The sequence below is a fragment of the Podarcis bocagei genome (assembly GCF_964188305.1).
Source record: "Podarcis bocagei genome assembly, chromosome: 15".
Taxonomy (NCBI): domain Eukaryota; kingdom Metazoa; phylum Chordata; class Lepidosauria; order Squamata; family Lacertidae; genus Podarcis; species Podarcis bocagei.
The window spans coordinates 33,545,086-33,565,864 of NC_138141.1; the positions used below are offsets into that span (position 1 = coordinate 33,545,086).

Here is a 20,779-nt window from a genome sequence, read left to right on the forward strand (position 1 = left end):
ACGCCGGCTCCCTCGGCCAATAAAGCAAGATGAGTGCTGCAAACCCAGAGTTGTCCGCAACTGGACCTAACGGTCAGGGGTCCCTTTACCTTTACTAAGGCTGTTGTCTTAAACTTGTCTGACCAGTCCAGCAGCCTCCTCTCTTGGGAGCTAACTCTCAATGGGCACAGGGACCCAAGAACTGGAAGGGACTCATTCAGACTGAACCCACAAACCCATCAACTTACGTAAATTGTTGCAGAACTAGAAGAGGGATTCTTGACCCGAGAAACTTAAATTCTAAAGTTGAACACATGGTTAGCTCTACCTGCTATGCTTTGCATTGCATATGACCTTGTCATCAGTGCAAGTCGAACAGCTATCCTTTGTGAGAAGCAAAGTGATTTGTACTGGGTGTAGAACCCACCGGTGGCCAGGAATATACATGCTTCAGAAGAATAATGTCATTCAAGCATTCTCTGGCCAAAACTCAGCAGCAGACAAGTCAATACCAAGTCTGCTGCCAAGAAGAGAAGACTGGTGGGTGGGGGTGGGGAATAGTATTGTAACAAAAAAAGTCGGGGGGAAGCTGATCTGAAATTGGGTGTGGGAGAGAGAGACTAGTTTTGTGAAAATTCACCGCAGAGAAATGTGTCGCTTCTCCCATTTTGGATAATTTCAGGGGGACTGAAGTGGGGCAGAAATGTTATCTTATTGAAAGGGATATTTCTCTCCCCCCCCCTCTCTCCCTCTCCCTCTCATCTGTCTTTGAAGCATTTTCCAATAGCTAAAATTAATTGGTTACCTTCAGAGTGTATTGATATTGTGTTGGCTACGTGATCCCTGATTAACTAGATCATATAAGCCGCAAAAAGAAGGGTGTGGGTCAGGGTTTCTTGGGGGGGGGTCCTTTATTGCACCCAAAATCCACCTTTTTTGCACCAAGAACATTTCCCCATTAACCCACCGTGAAACGAAATGGAATATGAGGCCTCTGTGAAGTGAACCTTTTAAATCACAGAATAGCATATCTACTCTAAAACAGGACTTGCACCTTGGTGTTTATTTGCTGTTTACATGGTAACAGTTCCGCATCTATTACATGCTGGACAGGAAAAGTGGCTGAAGGACCTGAACCAATCCATTTGGCTTGGCCCTGTGCTTTTGCCCCATGCCATGGGAGGCTGGCGGTTGGGAATGCATTTGAATGGTTTGATTTGAACCTCTGGGGCATGAAGCAAATTGGAGAAGCACAGATCAGATGATAATGGGTTCTTCAACATGACATTGGCCAGGCCCCTAAAACTCAGAAGAATGTCTGATAACCATCAGATTGGACGGCCAACTGCAAACTTCAGGCCCTTGATGACAATCGTTTACTATCGAGTGCTGCAAGGCAAGCCTTATAAAGTGCGGTCGGCCCGTGATCATAACTGATGGCACGAAATGAGGCCTTCTATGGAAGGCTTGCTAATATGCCGTGCCAAAGCAGTGATAATAATGGGGCAGCTGGAACTCTAAATTTAACAGCAAAACATCTTGTAAAACACAGCCTCTTATGTAATAGTATCAATAATAATAATAATAATAATAATAATAATAATAATAATAATAATAATAATTTATTATTTATACCTCGTCCATCTGGCTGGGTTTCCCCAGTCACTCTGGGCAGCTCCCAATAGAATATTAAAAACACAATAACAACATCGAACATTAAAAGCTTCCCTAAACAGGGCAGCCTTCAGATGTTTTCTAAAAGTCAGGTAGTTGCTTATTTCCTTGACATCTGGTAGGAGGGCGGTCCACAGGGCGGGCGCCACCACCAAGAAGGCCCTCTGCCTGGTTCCCTGTAACTTGGCTTCTCGCAGTGAGGGAACCGCCAGAAGGCCCTCAGCGCTGGACCTCAGCGTCCGGGCAGAACAATGGGGGTGGAGACGCTCCTTCAGGTATACTGGACCAAGGCCGTTTAGGGCTTTAAAGGTCAGCACCAACACTTTGAACTGTGCTCGGAAACATACGGGGAACCAATGAAGGTCTTTTAGGACCAGTGCTATGTGGTCTTGGCAGCCACTTCCAGTCACCAGTCTAGCTGCCGCATTCTGGATTAGTTGTAGTTTCCAGGTCACCTTCAAAGGTAGCTCATCAAGATGAACCACACATGGAAGAGATTCAGGGTATGTCCTCTGCTCCCGATCCCCAAAAGCCAAACCTGGGGAGGGGTGGTGGCGGTAACCGTTGGTGATGATAGCAGCTGACCAATCTCAAACTAGCTGAACATCCCAGACCTCTCTGTCAGCATCTGCAATGGAGAAACTGTTGAGGGCATTAGGAATCTGTTCTTCAGGTCTCCTGGGCAGTTATCCAGGCTCCAGTCGCCTTCCAGTTAGACTACTGCAATGTGCTGTACATGGGACTGCCCCCTGGAGACTGTTTGGATGCTGCAGCTGGTACCAAATGATGCCTGCGAGACTTTTCAGTGGGACACATTGGCTGCCACTTCTATGAGTTAGTATGGATTAATGCTCCGAGTTGCTAGGCTCCCAGACAACAAAAGGGCTACCTGCTCCTGACATGTGGTAGGAAGTCTAGATAACTGCCAGTTGTCAGCTGAACCATTATCTTAAAGATAAAAATCTCCACAAAGTGCCATCTCAAAACTAGGCACAAGAAACTACCCATTTATGTAATTTGCCACTTAAAAGGCCTAATTTGCCACTTAAAAGGCCTAGGCCTGCAGGATTTCTTGGGCATGTGAGGGGAATTGTTTTGTACCACACGACACCTTCTCAAAATGTCAGTGGTCTTCTGTGATATTCCAATTGAGGTGACTTTGGCGCTGCTAGCGCAGAGGTTTGACTTCACAGATGGATGCCAATAACTTCTATGAGAGAGTTTTCAACTTAATAGCACAGCTTTGGACCAAGGCCATAAACTGGCTGAGTGACATAATTGTGGATGCCGAATTTTAGGTGCAACTGAGTTAGCCTGCACAGAGTTTCTTAACTTCTTGAAAAAGATCCCAATTTGCTTAAAACAGCAGAAGGCCAGCTAAAATACAAATGTAAAAGGAGGCAAACCAAGGGCTATCCAACCCAGCTTGGATGTAAAAACATCAGATTTAATTTCAAGTATGTCAGTTCAAAGGTGCCATGCTGCGAGAAGGGAAGATACAACTGTTAGCAAAGTCACTTAAATGATGCAGACTGAGTCTAGAATGAGTCTCTGCAAACCACTTCGATGTGGGGTTGTTGTTGTTGTTTAAAGATCAAGTGGTATCCGAACTGCATGAAATAAATTGAATAAAAATGAAATAAGAAAAATCCCAGTCACACTTTACTGAGGGAAACCTGGGGGAGGGCATAAACAGTATATAATTTGAGGGAAAGGAACAGAGAGGTTTTGTTTTTCAGGCCTGCTCCACAGGAGGGAGACATACCACCAAACAGGAAAGAGAAAACTCCCTCAGAGATATGCAGCCAATCAGAGTAGATGTTACCTCACCATTGTTGTTGTTGTTGTTGTTGTTGTTGTTGTTGTTGTTGTTGTTGTTGTTGTTATACCACCCTTCATCATAAGATATCAGGGCAGTTCACAGATCTGACTAGAGATCATGCCACTCTTGCTGGTTGCTAAGCAACACCACCACCTATGGGTAGTTGGCTAACACTGAGAAGGGAACTAACCCTTAAGTTACGCATGGAATAATTCCTGCAGTTGTACTTCCAGTAACAACAAGCAATATCCCCAGTGAAAAGACATACAGTGGTACCTCAGGTTACAGATGCTTCAGGTTACATACGCTTCAGGTTACAGACTCCGCTAACCCAGAAATAGTGCTTCAGGTTAAGAACTTTGCTTCAGGATGAGAACAGAAATTGTGCTCCGGTGGCGGCGCAGCAGCAGCAGGAGGCCCCATTAGCTAAAGTGGTGCTTCAGGTTAAGAACAGTTTCAGGTTAAGAACAGACCTCCGGAACGAATTAAGTACTTAACCCGAGGTACCACTGTATAAAGATTTGAAGAAAACGTGGGAAATGATTGTTTTTTAAAAAATTGATGTTATGATATTGAGATGTACAGGACTTGATGGATTGTTTGAGCGAAAGACTTTGTTCCGATATGCGAGACTGGATGCCAGACCAAGACCAGCCAGCCCCTATGGAAGGAAGAAGCCCCAGCCAAAGAAGATAAAGAAGATAAAAAAGAAGACTGGCAAAATAAATTACTGAACTGTGCAGGACAAATTATTACAAAAAGGGCAATTGTTCAATGCATATTTTTAAAGCTTATGTACAGATTTTTACATTGGTACAACTTTTAAAAGTCACTTGTAATAAGATGAAGAAGGTTTTAAAATTGGATTGTTAAGTATATAAAGTTTGATGGATGTGCATAAACAAGTATATTATAATGGAACCAAGAGGGGGGGTGGAGGAAAGTTGACCAAAAAATTATGGTTTAATCTGTTTATGATTTTTTCTTTTCTGTTTTTTTGTTTTCGTTTCAGAAAAGCAATAAATTGTTACCAAAAACAACAACAAGCAATGTCCCCAGAGAGTGAGCGGTTGTCTGGGGACACCCACCACTCTCTGCAGGTCTTGCTGTTTAAAAGCCCACTGAGGGGGTGAAATAAGCTCTGCGGATTCTCGCCAGCATTTAGAGGGGCAGAGCAACATGCGGGAATGTTATCTCAGTATGGAGAGGGCCTTGCTACTGTTTTCATAGGGAGAGTAGCTTGAGCCGAACAAGAGCTCTGTTGGACTGGGCCATTCTAGACCACCACCCCATTCTCACAGTGGCCAATGAGGTGCTCCAATGGAAAGCCTTGTAGGCAGAAGCAGTGAAATGCAGTAGACAACTAAACCACTGCCGAAGAGTTTTTGAGCCATGTCCAAATGGCCTCTCAAAACACTCTACTGTATTTTTGGACAGATAAATTGGGTGGTGGTGGTGTCACCAGATTTCTTTTGGGGGAGGAGAAATTCTCCCGTAGTTCCTCGGTTGTGGGTTTCAACATTTGCATTGCATAACGCTGTGGGCACAAACCCTCCAAGTGTCCCTATTTTCCAGACAATCCCAGATTTACAGAAGCAGCCCCTGTTTCTGATTTGATCCCAGAATGTCCCGCTTTTCCTTAGGATGTCCCTATTTTCATCAGAGAAACATTGGAAGGGATGGAATGATCTTTTACGGGTTTTCAGCTTCCTGTGTTTTACCCATGTTGCTTTGATTTGGGTAAGCCACCTTGAGCCTTGGTGAAAAAGAGGGATGTAAACATTCATAATCATACACCAGCCTGACTCTAGCTCTTTAAGCCGTTGATAACCTATTGCAGGACAATTCTTTCTTAAGTGTCTAAGTCAAAGAAGGAACATCCTCTTGGTTATTCAATCAGCACAGGGAATGCTACTGCAAAGCAAATATTTACAGCGCGCAGAAGGCAGAGTAAAATGTAACAGAGGAGGACCTTTGGCAAGGAACTTTCGGCTAAAGAGCTGGCACCTTGCAAGCGTTCTCCTATTTTAGCCCCTGAAAAGTTGGAAGGTTTGCACAAGCTCCTTCTTCTTCGCAGCTCGTTCACTTCCTCCTGCGACCATCTGGAGGAGCACAAACCTCTAGGGTGCAACGGTTTCCTGGACAGTGGTTGCAGGCGGGTTTATTATATTTGCTTCCGAAAGCACTCCCACCTCCCACCCCCCAGACCATCTAAGGAGATGTAAAGTGACCTGCTCACACCCATGAGAGAGAGAGAGAGCTCTGTGTCGTCTCCTGGGGAAGGGCAGAAGGCAAAGTGGATGAGTTGCAAGAAAACACCACACCAGGACCTGCAGGGAACCAAAGCCTGAAGAAGCAGCCAGAGGTTTCTCACCTGCAGCGGTTGGCAGAGACCAAGGCGGCGTTTCATCCATGGGGCACAAATTCTCGGAGAAAGTGTCCTCGTTCCTCTTTGAATATGACACGCCACGGATGGTTTTGGTGCGGAACAAGAAGGTGGGGCTCACCTTCAGGCTGATACAGCTGGTGGTCCTTGCCTACATCATTGGGTGAGTGCATCTTCTATGGTTTGGGTCAACTAGCTTGTGGGAAGGGGCCATCGTTCAGTGGTGGAGCATCTATCTACCTTGCATGCAGAAGGTTTTGGGTTCGATCCCCAGTGACTTTTCCAGGTAGGACTGGGAGAGACTCCCTGTTCCTCTTTAAACCAGCCCTTCATTCGGAATAATGAGGACTAGAATCTTGCTTTACTTTTAAGGAAAGGGCTGTAGCTCACTGACCTGGATGGACCAATAGGCTCCACTTTATCCTCAGTATAAGGCAGTTTGCTACGTTCCACTGTAACTAGGTTAGTATCAGGCCGTTTGCCAATTGCACCTCCCTCTCCAATCTATTTAACTCTCTTCATTTAACCAGCTGATTGATGAATTAATTAATGGAATTAATTGAACTAATCAATAACATCGTGGGTTTTCTCTCATATGGGTTCAATGGATAGTAGCAAGTTCCACTTGTTCTTCTTATTTACATTTATATCTCATCTTTCCTCTAAGCAGCTCAAAGTGGCATGTATCCTTGTCCCTCTCCCCCTCCACCCTCCCAACAGTCCTGCGAGGTAGGCCAGGCTGAGAGCCAGTGATTGGCCCAGTGTCACCCAGCTATTTGTTCTGTTGAAAAATCCTGTCTTGTTGAGGCAAGCCTGCCAATCGATCATTTCCAGCTCTTTCTAAATATCCTTTCTGCGCACAAGAAAATGCAAAAGTAAACATGGCAATAAAAATCCACGGTCAGCCAACTGTTAAGAAAAATAGGGACAGCTACACAGAAATAGCTTGCCAGGAGCTGGGATGCCATCAGCCCTCCAGAGGCTTCCTGTCCCAAAAGCCATGTCCGAAGTTACAGGCCCCTGCTTCTCCCTCTTCCAGAAGTCCTATCAGCCCCTTCCCCTGGGAGAAGAGGGAGGAGGCAGCCAGGAAGCACAGGAGACAGTTAACCCTTCCGCTAGTGTGCAAAATTGGCACAGGGGACAGACAGCCTGCTAATCTTGCCAGAGATCTAGCATTGGGCACTCCTGGCCCAAAAGGATTCCTGCGGTCTGAGCCAAAGGGCACGCAAGACTCTGCATCGAAGGGAAGCATTTTATTGCTGTAACACTGTCAGGTTTTGTTTGTTTTGGTGTTTTTTGTGTGTTTATTGTTGATGTTTTGTGGAAAGCGGTTCATAAATGCAATGCAATGATATAATCAGAGGCGTAGGAAGGAGGGGTGGGGGTGCGGGCCACCCCGGGTGTCATCCTTTGGGGGGTTTGACAAAATGGTACACCCCGGGGGCGGCACTTACTGCGGGGCCTGGTCTGCAGCGCGCCCGAGCCATGCGTCTCCCCTGGGAGTGACGCGGTGGCTTGGGACCCCGCGCTGCCCGAAACGGATCACCGCAGCCCCCCGGGCAGATCACCATGGCACCCCCATGCGTAGATCACCCCGCTCCGGGTGCAGGAGCAGCTAGCTACGCCCCTGGATAGAATAGCCATCTTCAGTAAATGGCTGTGACATGGAAGAGAAGAAGAAGGGAGGAGAGTTTGGATTTGATATCCCTCTTTATCACTACCCTAAGGAGCCTCAAAGCAATTCCTTTCCCTTCCTCCCCACAACAAACACTCTGTGAGGTGAGTGGGGCTGAGAGACTTCAGAGAAGTGTGACTGGCCCAAGGTCACCCTGCAGCTGCATGTGGAGGAGCGGAGACGCGAACCCGGTTCACCAGATTACTAGTCTACTGCTCTTAACCACTACACCACACTGGCTCTCAGAGAATCATAGAACTGTAGAGTTGGAAGGGACCCAGGGGTCATCTAGTCCAACCCCATGCAATGCAGCAATCTCAGCTAAAGCATCCATGACAGGTGGCCACCCAACCTCTGCTTAAAAGCCTCCCATGAAGTCCGCAACCTTCAAAGGGAGTCCGTTCCACCGTCAAACAGCTCTGACGGTCAGAAAGATTTTTCAGATGTTTTGTTGGCATCTCGTTTCTAAAGATGGAGAAAGCTAGTTTTCCGCTGCTCCAGAGGGGAGGCCCTAAACCAATGTATTCCAATAGCATGAAAGGAGATTCTGACTCAACATTAGGAAGGGTTTTCTGACAGTAAGAGCTGTTTGACAGTCGACTGGACTCCCTCAGAAGGTGGTGCGCTCTCCTTCCTTGGAGGTTTTGAACCAGAGGTTGGATGGCCATCTGTCAGGGATGCTTTAGCTGAGATTCCTGCCTTGCAGGGGGTTGGACTAGATGACCCTCAGGGTCACTTCCAACTCTACAATTCCATGATTCTACGAAATGGAGGCCTGAAGCTCCAACTGTTTACACTTTACCAAGGACAGTCCTGGCCTCTAAACCTGTGAAGTCTTGAGATCTGGGCCTGTTCTGTTAAGGTAGCAGAGCAATCGCTTTTTGTGAGGGCGCAGACCCTGCAGCCACTGGCATGGCTAGGGAAGACCCCCAGTTTGCAAACCTGGAGAGCTGCTGTCAGATAGTGTTGATAAAACTGAGCTAGATGGACCAATGGCTAGTATAGAACAGCTTCCTAGGTTCCTCCTTAGTGCAGTGCAATGAGGACTAGAACCCTGCTTTGCTTTTAAAGTGGAAGACCAGAGTTCTGTGGAAGAGTTCTGCGCTGAAGATTGGGAAAATGAGAAACAGAGAAAAAGTGGAATTGACAGGTGCCGCCATCCCTAGTGATTTGTAAGTCCTGAGCTGCTAAGGAGGGGTGGAAAGGAGATGGATCTTCTGTTATTCTACCCATCTTCCCAGGAAAGAACAAAGGAGATTGCTGGCACACAGTGTGGTTCCTGAAGACAAGATAGCTTCCAGAGATCTCCTCCAGGACTCTCAGAAAGCAATGCGTATTCCAAACAGTGACAAACAGAAAAGCAACAGTTGTAAAACTTTTGCAATTAAACATTTAAGTGTGCTTTGGGGTGTTTACATCTCCAGGAGTGTTTTGCAACCCAAGTCCAAGAACGGTTGCTGGCATTAGATTAGTGCCTAATTAGGCATCAACGAATTTGTCAATTTCGCTTTCTCTCAATTTCTCTCCCCCCCCCCCCATCTCAAGCTCAGTTCTTCACATTTCTGCATCAGTTTGTAATGTAAAAGAAATGGGTCATAACATGCCCATGGTTTTTTTTTTCTTTTTAAGCAGTTACCTTTAATTTAATTTAGTTATAAGTCCCAACTGTGGAAGGACGTGTGGATCCAGAATTGGCCTCCACGGTTACTTACGGACTCACGGCTAAGACCGTGTTCACGGAAGACAATCTTACTTAGCTATGAAGGATCGCCAAAGAAGAATTCCATTATAAGAATATGTATATGCCACACTTCATTAAAAAAGCCCTGAGCATTTTACAAAATCATACAATAAAAATAATAGTAAAGTGGAGATCAGCTGACTATTAATGCATTTTCCATCGATATATGCATTTCTGATGAACACTTTCCCCTAGTATGCATGTTTTTGTTTGGCTGGAGAATTGCACTTGGTGAAGTGCTAATTTCAAAAGATGGCCCCTTTCACATCACATGTTGCTTGCGGAATTGTGAATTAGGTAGGTTCACATGGAAATGCAAACCAAACTGGATTTCTGATCCATCTCTACTAATTCATTTCCTATCTATGTGGGTTTGGGTGATTCAGTAGCTGAGTTCTCCCCCAGCATATGTAAGATTTGCTCAGGATACAAGATGAGCTATTTAAAAACCATATAAAAGTTTGAAATAGCTTGTCTAAAAGCTCATCCACACTTTCTCTTGTCCTGCTGCTTTCTCCTAGGGAAAACCGCTCTTTAGTGCTTAATCAGAGCAAACATCAGCTGGGTTTTCTCCAGATTGACATTTGCTCCGATTGAGCACCAAAGAGTGGGTTTTCCCTGGGAAAGGAATGGGGCGAGGGGGAAATCGCTTGGACCCTCCCCTTGGACCCATGCTAAGAAAGTGCAGATTAAGTGGGAAATCGCTGAAATCTGTGCTTTCTAAGCACAGGACAAGCAGGATGAGCCCTAACTCTCTGAAGTCAACCTGACTTCCTGGATATGACCAAATAGTTCATTTTGTCCGGGGTCCTGTTTTGACCCTCAGTGGTCAACCAGATGTCTTAGAAGAAGCCAACCAGCAAGGTTTAAAGGCAATAGCCTGGAATAATAGAAAATGATAGAATTGTAGAGTTGGAAGGGACCTAAAAGGTCGTATGGTCCAACTCCGTTCAATAGGGAAAGTGGATGGAGAACACCTTTTCTCCTTCCCTCCTAACACTAGAACTAAGTGTTAAATCACTAGATAAATATTGATGATTGCCGATATCCTAGAAACGACACTCTCAAGCAGTAGGAAACCACTCAGGCGGTCTTGAGGGCCGCTCAGCCTCCAAATGATTGTTCTGGGAGAGGCACAGGTGTAAATCTGCTGTAAATCTGATCCCTTCGCAGCAAATCCGGTTCTGTAATAACCATGTTTGCATGCAGCAATAAAACATGCTCCATCTGTCCCTATTATTTTTTACTCACCACTGTCCATCTTGTGTCATGCAGTGATCAAATGCTGTTACTGGGGGTGCTGTTTTTTGTAACTTTTTTAAAAATTTCATTTTATAGCGTATATAAAACTGAGAGAATGGTTAGAACAACAGTTCAAAATTAAAAGGTGAAAAGCAAAGCTATAAAATAGGGATGTAGAATGAGCACAGCTGCACATGGGGAAAAATAACAAAGTCCTAGTAAAGAATATTAATGTTATCTGATTAGCAGATAATATAGTTCCAGATGGGCAAAGCTTGTGGTATGGGTTGTCTTGAAAACAATGTTTCCGTGGTATATGTAATAAAATAATGTCAAATTGTATAAATAGTGTTTGGAAGGTCTAGTCCTTGCAGAAATTGTGCATAATTTTCTCCATTGTTGTTATATTCCAGAGTGAATGGTACCAAGCAAAGTGTTGGCACTGTTGACATGGGTGGTGCTGTGGTCTAAACCACTGAGCCTCTTGGGCTTGCTGATCAGAAGGTCAGCGGTTCGAATCCCCGCAATGGGATGAGCTGCCATTGCTCTGTCCCAGCTCCTGCTAACCTAGCAGTTCAAAAGCATACCAGTGCAAGTAGATAAATAGGTACCACTGTGGTGGAAAGGTAAACGGCGTTTCTGTGCACTCTGACTTCCATCACGGTGTCCCGTTGCACCAGAAGAGGTTTAGCCATGCTGGCGACAGGACCCGGAAAGGTGTTACGCCAGCTCCCCATGCCTGAAAGTGAGATGAGCGTCACACCTCTTGGTTGCCTTTGACTGGACTTAACCATCCATGGGTCCTTTACCTTTTTTTTTTACTGTTGGGGAGAGGACTCTTGCACGCAAATCCTGCTTGCTAGTTTCCACATTGGGGCATCTGGTTGGGGCACCGAGCCAAGGGGGCGCCTTCTCAATAATAATTTTAATAATAATAATATATTATTTTTGCCCCGCCCATCTGGCTGGGTTTCCCCAACCACTCTGGGTGGCTTCCAACAAAGAAAATGTCACACATTAAAAACTTCCCTAAACAGGGCTGCCTTCAGATGTCTTCTAAAAATCAGTTAGTTGTTCATCTCTTTGACATCTGATGGGAGGGTGTTCCACAGGGCGGGTGCCACTACCGAGAAGGCCCTCTGCCTGGTTCCCTGTAACTTGGCTTCTCACAGCAATGGAACTGCCAGAAGGCCCTCAGAGCTGGACCTCAGCGTCCGGGCAGAATGATGGGGGTGGAGACGCTCCTTCAGGTATACTGGGCGGCGGGTAAGTGCTTGCCTGGCTTTGGAAAGGAGGCATGAGGGCTTTGGCAGGGTCCTAAATCCCTCCCATCTCCTTTCCAAAGCTGGGACAGAGCTAAATAGGCTTTGGGAAGAAAGTGGGGTGACTCTAGGACCCTGTCAGAGCCTCCCGCCTCCTTCAAAATACCGTGTCTGCCCCACAAGCCATTTCCTGTTCCTTGCCCTGTCTGGGGCAGCCCCAAAAAGATAGAGCAGAAGAAAGCAATAGAGGAGTATTCAGGGGAAGAAAATGTCACGGCCTGGGTGCCACCACCAAGAAGGCCATGCCACCGTGGTGAATGTCTTCCTTTCCTCTACAGTCATAGAACTGGAGAGTTGGAGAGGATGCAAGAAATCATCGAGTCCACCCCCCTGCAATGTGCCTTCCTTGGTGTCTCAGATGATGATGGGGCTGTGAGCAGTCAGAGACCCTAGCATCGTTTGGGCTGTGTTTCTTGGCTCATGCACCAAGATGCCTTTTTGACAGAAACTTGGCGACGTGCCTGCTCCTCAGCATAAACGTCGTAACTTATTTTCCGGAACAGACTAAAATTAATATACCCTGGCTCTTTGCTTGCCAGATTCTCATTCCCAGCCTCATGAGAGATGGGCAAAGGGCAGTTCAGCTACAAGCAGAAAATGTCTGGAAGGTTTTTGTGTTTATTTGGGAATTCCCAGCCCTACACATGATACTTTATAAAAAGAGTAAAATTTAAGTTTCTAGGGGAATGATAATCCACTTGTTGTCGCTGACGCCTTATATCCTCCGTGTTAAACCAATGTCTTGGCGGTGTGGAAAAAATGAACAGAATGTAGTTTCTTGCCCTTTGCATTAGCTCAGGGGACTATCTGATGCAGCTGAGTGTTGGAAGAATCAGGACAGGCAAAATAAAGGACTTCGTCCCGCAGTGTAGATTTCAGCAATGGCATTTCTCCCAGAAAATATAGTGATAGACAAATCTGTGGAGGGCCTGTATACTAGCCCCAGTGATTACCGTGTTTTTCTGTGTATAAGACTGCTGTGAAGAAGCTAACTCCTCAACAACTTTGGGGTGACCTCGTCCAAAAAGGCTCAACAACTCAAGGGTGATCTCCCCCAAAAAACATTGATTTCTTAATTTTGGGTTCGAAAAAATAGCTGTTGTCTTATACACGGGGGCGTTTTATACACGGAAAAATACAGTACATTCTGTTGTTTTATTTATTTGTAATAAATGTGATGTATGTGGTTCTCCCGCTCCTCATCTAATTGCCACAACAACTCTGTGAGATAGGTTTAGCTGAGAGGCAGTGACTGGCCCAAAGTCACCCAGTGAGCTTCATGACAGAACCAGGATTTGAACCCTGGTCTGCCAGATCCAGCACTCTTAACTGTTACCCCACACTAGATGTGCCATATCACATGAAAATATTGTAGTGTGATAAGGGGCGGTCCACCCATGAGGCAACATGAGGCAGCGGCCTTAGCAGCGGCAGGATTCACAGCAGCAGCGGATCTGGTGCATCACCCACTGCAACAGCTGCAGCTTGCTCCTTGAATGCCAGATCCGCCTCCTCCTCAGCACCCTCGAGAGCCAGTGTGGTGTAGTGGTTAAGAGCGGCAGACTCGTAATCTGGTTCTATACTAGCCATTGGTCTAATGTTGAGTCAGAATCTCCTTTCATGCTATTGGAATACATTGGTTCAGGGCCTCCCCTCTGGAGCAGCGTAAAACTAGCTTGCTCCATCTTTAGAAACGAGATGCCAACAAAACATTGGGGAAATCTTTCTGACCGTCAGAGCTGTTTGACAGCGGAACGGACTCCCTTTGAAGGTTGCGGACTTCATGGGAGGCTTTTAAGCAGAGGTTGGGTGGCCACCTGTCATGGATGCTTTAGCTGAGATTCCTGCATTGCAGGGGGTTGGACTAGATGACCCCTGGGTCCCTTCCAACTCTACAGTTCTATGATTCTCTGAGAGCCAGTGTGGTGTAGTGGTTAAGAGCGGTGGACTTGTAATCTGGTGAACCGGGTTCGCTTCCTCGCTCCTCCACATGCAGCTGCTGGGTGACCTTGGGCTAGTCACACTTCTCTGAAGTCTCTCAGCCCCACTCACCTCACAGAGTGTTTGTTGTGGGAGAGGAAGGGAAAGGAGATTGTGAGCCGCTTTGAGGCTCCTTAGGGTAGTGATAAAGCGGGATATCAAATCCAAACTCCTCCTCCTCCTCCTCCTCTTCTTCTTCTTCCTCCTCCTCCCCTCAATTCTGCCTCTACAAGATTGAAAAATAGGAGGCTGGTCTCCCCTCAGCCCTAGGGAGGAAATGGCGGGTGCTGTTGGGCTCTGCACCCATCCAGTATCATTCACAGTAACAGACCCTCCTAGTTTCCCGGTTTCTGATTTGATCCCAGAATGTCCCACTTTTCCTTAGGATGTCCCTATTTTTGTTGGAGGTTATGGAGTCATCCAACCCCCGAGCCGTCTGAAGGCAATCCTGTATAGTGAAGGGTTTTTAAAAATTACTTAATGTTTTATTACGTTTTTATATATGTTAGAAGCTTCCCAGAGTGCTGGGGCAACCCAATAAGATGTGTGGGGTATAAATAGTAAGATTAACATTATGGAATGGGACGTCCTTATTTTCATCGGAGAAATGTTGGAGGGTATGGAGTGGGCCGCTTCCCCCCACCCCTGCCCAGTGATGGTCTTTGATTTCCCCTTCAACCACTGAGTAAGGTAGATTTAACTTTCCTCCTTGCTCCCGATGGAGATATTTATTCCCCCTTTGCTCCTGATGTAGGTCTTCACTCACCCCTTCTTCCCTGGCATTTGGGGGGAAGGCCGCCATTTTGAGGTTCATCTCAGGTGCCAAAATGCATTGGGCCAGTCCTGAGTCTGATGTTATAATTGCGGCTTATATTTAGCAAAAACGGAAAATATCCAGCAACCACTTTCACTTCGCTCCAGGAATGCCATATGTGGCTGGAAGTGTCCCCTTTTATTTTGCCAGATTAGCATTCCCTCAAATCAGATCCCTTCCGTTTTGACTCCGCAAATAGCCCATTAGGTCACAAGCAAAACACAGCGGATTGATTCATCCTGGCTCTCGGAGGCGGTAAAGGAAAACATCACTTTTCAAGCTGAAATCCAAGATTGTGTGGCATGGTCTGCTCAAGACTGCCGGGCTAAAAAAGGAGATAAATCTGGTTTTCATCCCCACAGCAGAATGTGGGCATGACTCCCACGGCACAAGAGATGAAGTGGATGTTTTGAACCAGGTCTCCTCTTGGTCTCACACTAAAGCAAGACAGCTGTGACAATTTAAGAAGAGCCTGCTGGATCTGGCCAATAAATAAACCATCTAGTCCGGCCTGCTGTTCTCACGGTGGCCAACCCGATGCCTGTGGGAAACCCACAAGCAGGATTCGAACACAAGATCCCTCTCCCCTCCTGTGGTTTCCAGCAACTGGCATTAAGAAGCATTGCTGCCTCCAACTGCAGAGGCTTAGCTAGTATTCATTGGTAGCTGTACCCTCCTTGAATTTGTCTATCTCTCTTTTAAAGCCATCCATGTTGGTGGCCATTACTGCCCCCGTTCAATGAGTTCCGTGGTTTAACTCTGCACTGTGAAGAAGTCCTTCCTTTTATCCCTGCAACATTTCGCTAGACAGGCTGGTTTTAGCCTTAAAAACTAAAAGGCTAGTAATCCAGAATGCTTTAAGGCAGATTGGATTTCCCTGGTATTCCTCCCCCTCCCCCACTTTCTCCCCCTCAAAATAACCACCACACAAACAGTCTTGTAAAAGGTGAAAATAAAATTTATTCACTCAGAATACAGGTAGGTAGCCGTGTTGGCCTGCTGTAGTTGAAACAAAAAAATCAAAAAATCCTTCCAGTAGCACCTTAGAGACCAACTAAGTTTGTTATTGGTGTGAGCTTTAATTGCTGAAGAGTAGTAACAGGTACAGCAGCTTTGTTCAGGCAGGCTTAAAATGGGCTTCAGTGCTCAGAAAGGAAGATGATTAGATAGCTAGATAGCTAGATGATAGATGATAGATGATAGATGATAGATGATAGATGATAGATGATAGATATAGATAGATAGATAGATAGATAGATAGATAGATAGATAGATAGATAGATATAGATATAGATATAGATATAGATATAGATATAGATATAGATAGATGATAGATAGATGATAGATAGATAGATAGATAGATAGATAGATAGATAGATAGATAGATAGATAGATATATGTAACAGGAAGACTGTGAGCGTCAGCTCTCATGATGTGCCTATCTAGCAAGATATGAATTGTAGGTCTGGCTGCTTTTTGAATATCCCAGAATTTCAACTTTCCCTCCCCCTCCTTTAGGGCTCAGTGTGCCATCAAAGAGTTGGTGTTCAGGAGAGGCAAGCATGGTGGAGGGAACGTCCAGGGTATTTGAATGATGCTTTAGGTCACATAAATTTAGGCTGTGGGCCATATACCGGCTAGGGCCAACAGGTTGCCCATCCCAGAATTAGAAGACAGGTATAGAATCTGCAATGTGATTGGCTGTTCTGAGGATGCAAGAACGCAGCACCCAGTTGCTCCTTGTGGCTGTCAATTATCTTCTGTCTCTCCTCCCCTCCCACTTCTTCACTAGGTGGGTTTTCCTTTATGAGAAAGGCTACCAGTCCAAGGATGGCATCATCAGCTCTGTCTCTGTGAAGCTCAAAGGATTAACCCTGACAAATACCAGTGAGATCGGCCCGCACATATGGGACGTGGCTGATTATGTTTTCCCTCCTCAGGTAAGGAATTAAGCACTTCTGTCTAACAGAAGGAAAAGAAGCTCTTGCAAAGTTTGGTTTTAAGAAAAAGGAATTGGTTCCAGTGCTGGTTCACGCCCTCTGGAAAGGAACCAATTCAATTCCTGTTCAATTCGCAACTCATTCATGTGGTCCTTCACATTCTCCACACAGACACCCTAACCAGCCTTCAGAGTTTTACAAACTGCTCTGCTAGTATAGTTAAGAAGATGAAGAAAATGTGGGGGAAAAACAGAGTGGGATGTCAACGATTTTTCCATTTATTTCCCCATATAATTATTATCTTTAAGCTTAAACAACAACAGCACCTTCCAGATAAAGTGGTACCTCAGGTTACATACACTTCAGGTTACATATGCTTCCGGTTACAGACTCCACTAACCCAGAAATAGCACCTCGGGTTAAGAACTTTGCTTCAGGATGAGAACAGAAATTGTGCTCCGGCGGCACAGCAGCAGCGGGAGGCCCCATTAGCTAAAGTGGTGTTTCAGGTTAAGAACAGTTTAAGGTTAAGAACGGACCTCCGGAACAAATTAAGTTCTTAACTCGAGGTACCACTGTAGGTAAAATGATTATCACAATCAAACACAGAGTTAAGTGTGGCCACACACACTGTGAATGTGACACAAACTGCAATGAGACCCAGCAGTATGTAAAAATATTTGCAATGTACCCCGAAGTACAAACATGTAAAAAAAAAAAAAAGGACAATTAGTTAACAGCAACACAAATAGAACTGTGATACTATGGAACAACCAGTTATAGATCTGTTTTGAGCAGTAAATCTTTATCCTCTATGTCCCAGTTTATCCTAAGTCCATAGCTGCCAACGTTTCCCTTTTTTTAAGGGAAATTCCCTTATTCCGAATAGGATTCCTCGCAAGAAAAGCGAAAAGTTGACAGCTATGCCTAAGTCTCCTTGGCGAAAGCTTTTCTCAACGATCATCTTTGAGGAATGTGTCCCAGTAATCCGGGATGTGCATCAGCAACTGATAAGAAGTCTTTGAGCTGAGCAGTTTTCTTTTTCACGAGAGGCTGTGATGGAAGTTTTTCACAAAAATTGGCCATTCACCCTTCTTTTGTCCTGGTTGTATTAATTGGACAGTTTTTCTTCCTGCTTAGTGCTGTTTATACATATTTGAACTCTGTACGCAAATGGCAGTGCTTGTTGGTAGCTGATATCCAGGACATATTCACCCCTACATGTAAAGCACTATGATACTATAAGCAGTCATGGGTTTCCCCAAAGAATTATGGGAGCTGTAGTTTGCTAAGAATACAGAGAGTTGTTAGGAGGCCCCTATTCCCCTCACAGAGCTACAATTCCAAAAGTGGTTTAACCACCAATGCCCTTTCCCAGGGAATTCTGGGAATTGTACCGTTCTGTGGGGAATAAGAGCAGGAAAGTTGATAGTATTATTATAATTTTTTATTGCCATTACCCGCCCTTCACCAGCAGGTCCCAGGGTAGGTGACAACAACTTTGAATTATGAATTAGAAGCAGTTGAAACACATTACAGTCACAAGAATAGGGTGGGCCCCCAAAACACACATCTCAGGGGCAAAAATGTGTGTCTTCAGCATTTGCCGAAAGCAGTACAGTGGTACCTCAGGTTACATACGCTTCAGGTTACATACGCTTCAGGTTACAGACTCCACTAACCCAGAAACAGTACCTCAAGTTAAGAACTTTGCTTCAGGATGAGAACAGAAATCATGTTCCGGCAATGCGACGGCAGCGGGAGGCCCCATTAGCTAAAGTGGTGCTTCAGGTTAAGAACAGTTTCAGGTTAAGAACGGACCTCCAGAACGAATTAAGTACTTAACCCGAGGTACCACTGTATAGCGAAGAAACCAGTTACATAACCCTAGCAAGGGAATCCCACAATTTAGAGGCTGGTTGATATGGCAGCTTGATGTGTTATGAACCAACCTTCTCATCATTAAATAATGGATGGAGGAGATTTTGTAATAAGCTGACCTGGAATTTGATAATGCCACCACCAGGGTAAAAGGCAAGCTGTTAAGCCAAACTGTGGACCACCTGGTTCACAGAATCACAGAATTCTACAGTTGGAAGGGATCCTAAGGGTCATCTAGTCCAACCCCCTGCAACGCAGGAATCACAGCTACAGAATCCCTGACAGGTGGCCACCCAACCTCTGCTTAAGGACCTTCCGTGAAGGAGAGTCCACCACCTTCACAAGGAGTCTGTTCCACTGTTGAGCAGAGAGCAGAAGAGGCATGTTGTTGTTGTTTAGTCGTTTAGTCGTGTCTGACTCTTCGTGACCCCATGGACCAGAGCACACCAGGCTCTCCTGTCTTCCACTGCCTCCCGCAGTTTGGTCAAACTCATGCTGGTAGCTTCGAGAACACTCTCCAACCATCTTGTCCTCTGTTGTCCCCTTCTCCTTGTGCCCTCCATCTTTCCCAACATCAGGGTCTTTTCCAGGGAGTCTTCTCTTCTCATGAGGTGGCCAAAGTACTGGAGCCTCAGCTTCAGGATCTGTCCTTCCAGTGAGCACTCAGGGCTGATTTCCTTAAGAATGGATAGGTTTGATCTTCTTGCAGTCCATGGGACTCTCAAGAGTCTCCTCCAGCACCATAATTCAAAAGAGGCCCAATTACTCTTCTCCTTAACCAAGCTATCTGGTCTTATTTTCCTCTGTAGGGCGACAGTTCCTTTGTGGTTATGACCAACTTCATTATCACCCGTGGACAGAAGCAGGAAACGTGCCCTGAGGTAATTGGTTGTTTCTTAATTCCACATAACTCTCTTTCCTTCTTCAGAAAGTGCTCACAGCAGCCAGCAGCAAACACACACAAAATTAGGCTGCGCAATATTTGCCGGCGAGTCCAGAGTTTGGAGTCCTGGAGTGGAGAAGATGAGTAGCAACATCTTTGAGGAGCACCCCGGCTCTCAATGAGTTCAGCGAGAGAGGGGGCATTCCGGCAATAGCATAAATTGGGGGGCAGTGGGAAGGCAGGGAGTGGCACACCCCTGTTTCGCTTCAGGCGGCGAAACAGGATGGACCGCCCCTGCTCCCTGCCTAGGGACAACAGACAGGTGCTTTCACTGCACTTCTTTTGGTGCCTGCTAAAAACTTTTTTAAAAATTGTTTTCATTTCATTTCACAAGTGTAAAGTTATAACAATACCAAATACATATCCATATAAAGAGATTTCTCTGAATCTCGGGACTTCCCACTATCCCCTCCCTGGGTTCTATTGCCAACATTTTCAACTGAATATTATTTCACAACCTCTATTTTGCATCTGTCCATATCGTCCATAGTATTTGTTACCTACAAGTGTTATTAGTAAAGGTAAAGGGACCTCTGACCATTAGGTCCAGTCTTGGCTGACTCTGGGGTTGCGGCACTCATCTCGCTTTATTGGCCGCGGGAGCCGGCGTACAGCTTCCAGGTCATGTGGCCAGCATGACTAAGCCGCTTCTGGCGAACCAGAGCAGCGCACGGAAACGCTGTTTACCTTCCTGCCAGAGCAGTACCTATTTATCTACTTGCACTTTGACGTGCTTTCAAACTGCTAGGTGGGCAGGAGCAGGAACCGAGCAACGGGAGCTTGCCCCATCACGGGGATTCAAACCGCTGACCTTCTGATTGGCAAGTCCTAGCCTCTGTGGTTTAACCCACAGCGCCACCCGCGTCCCTTACAAGTGTTATTAGAATCCTGCTAATGTTTTCATCTGCTTACAGTGGTCTAAAAACAATTTTTGTTTAGGTGAGCCTAACCAGATGTTTTGAATGTTGGCATGTGTTTTAATCCCATTTTTAGCTTTTTTTTGTAATTAATACATTACCAAATAGTTGTTTTTAGCTGTTTTCAATCTCACTGTTTTGCAAACTGCTCTGAGGGTTGTTGGTTTTGTTTTTGTTTTTGTTTTACAATCAAACAGCATTTAAATTTTATTCCAATAAATAAATAAACTCCCTAGAGTCATAGAATTGAAGAGTTGTAAGGGGCCCTAAGGGTCATCTAGTCCAACCCCCTGCAATGCAGAAATCTCGGCTAAAGCATCCATGACAGATGGCCATCCAACCTCTGCTTCAAAAACCTCCTATGAAGGAGAGCCACCACCTTTCGAGGGAGTCTGTCAGATTGCCGAACAGCTATGAGTATAAAGAGCTGTTAGACTTTCACACAGCTCTGACCACTGACCCA

The 20,779-nt window shown here is 45.6% G+C and overlaps 1 protein-coding gene across 1 annotated transcript in view; it reads left to right on the forward strand.

The window, feature by feature from the left end:
* The first annotated feature begins 5,148 nt into the window (after nucleotides 1-5,148).
* The window catches only part of P2RX1 (purinergic receptor P2X 1), a 29,034-nt gene continuing 13,403 nt past the window's right edge, over nucleotides 5,149-20,779 (forward strand). The window contains exons 1-3 of the mRNA XM_081173114.1: nucleotides 5,149-6,024; nucleotides 16,428-16,575; nucleotides 19,266-19,337. Coding sequence (XP_081029240.1) covers nucleotides 5,888-6,024; nucleotides 16,428-16,575; nucleotides 19,266-19,337 — 357 coding nt within the window. The 5' untranslated portion in view covers nucleotides 5,149-5,887. The remainder of the gene's footprint in view (nucleotides 6,025-16,427; nucleotides 16,576-19,265; nucleotides 19,338-20,779) is intronic.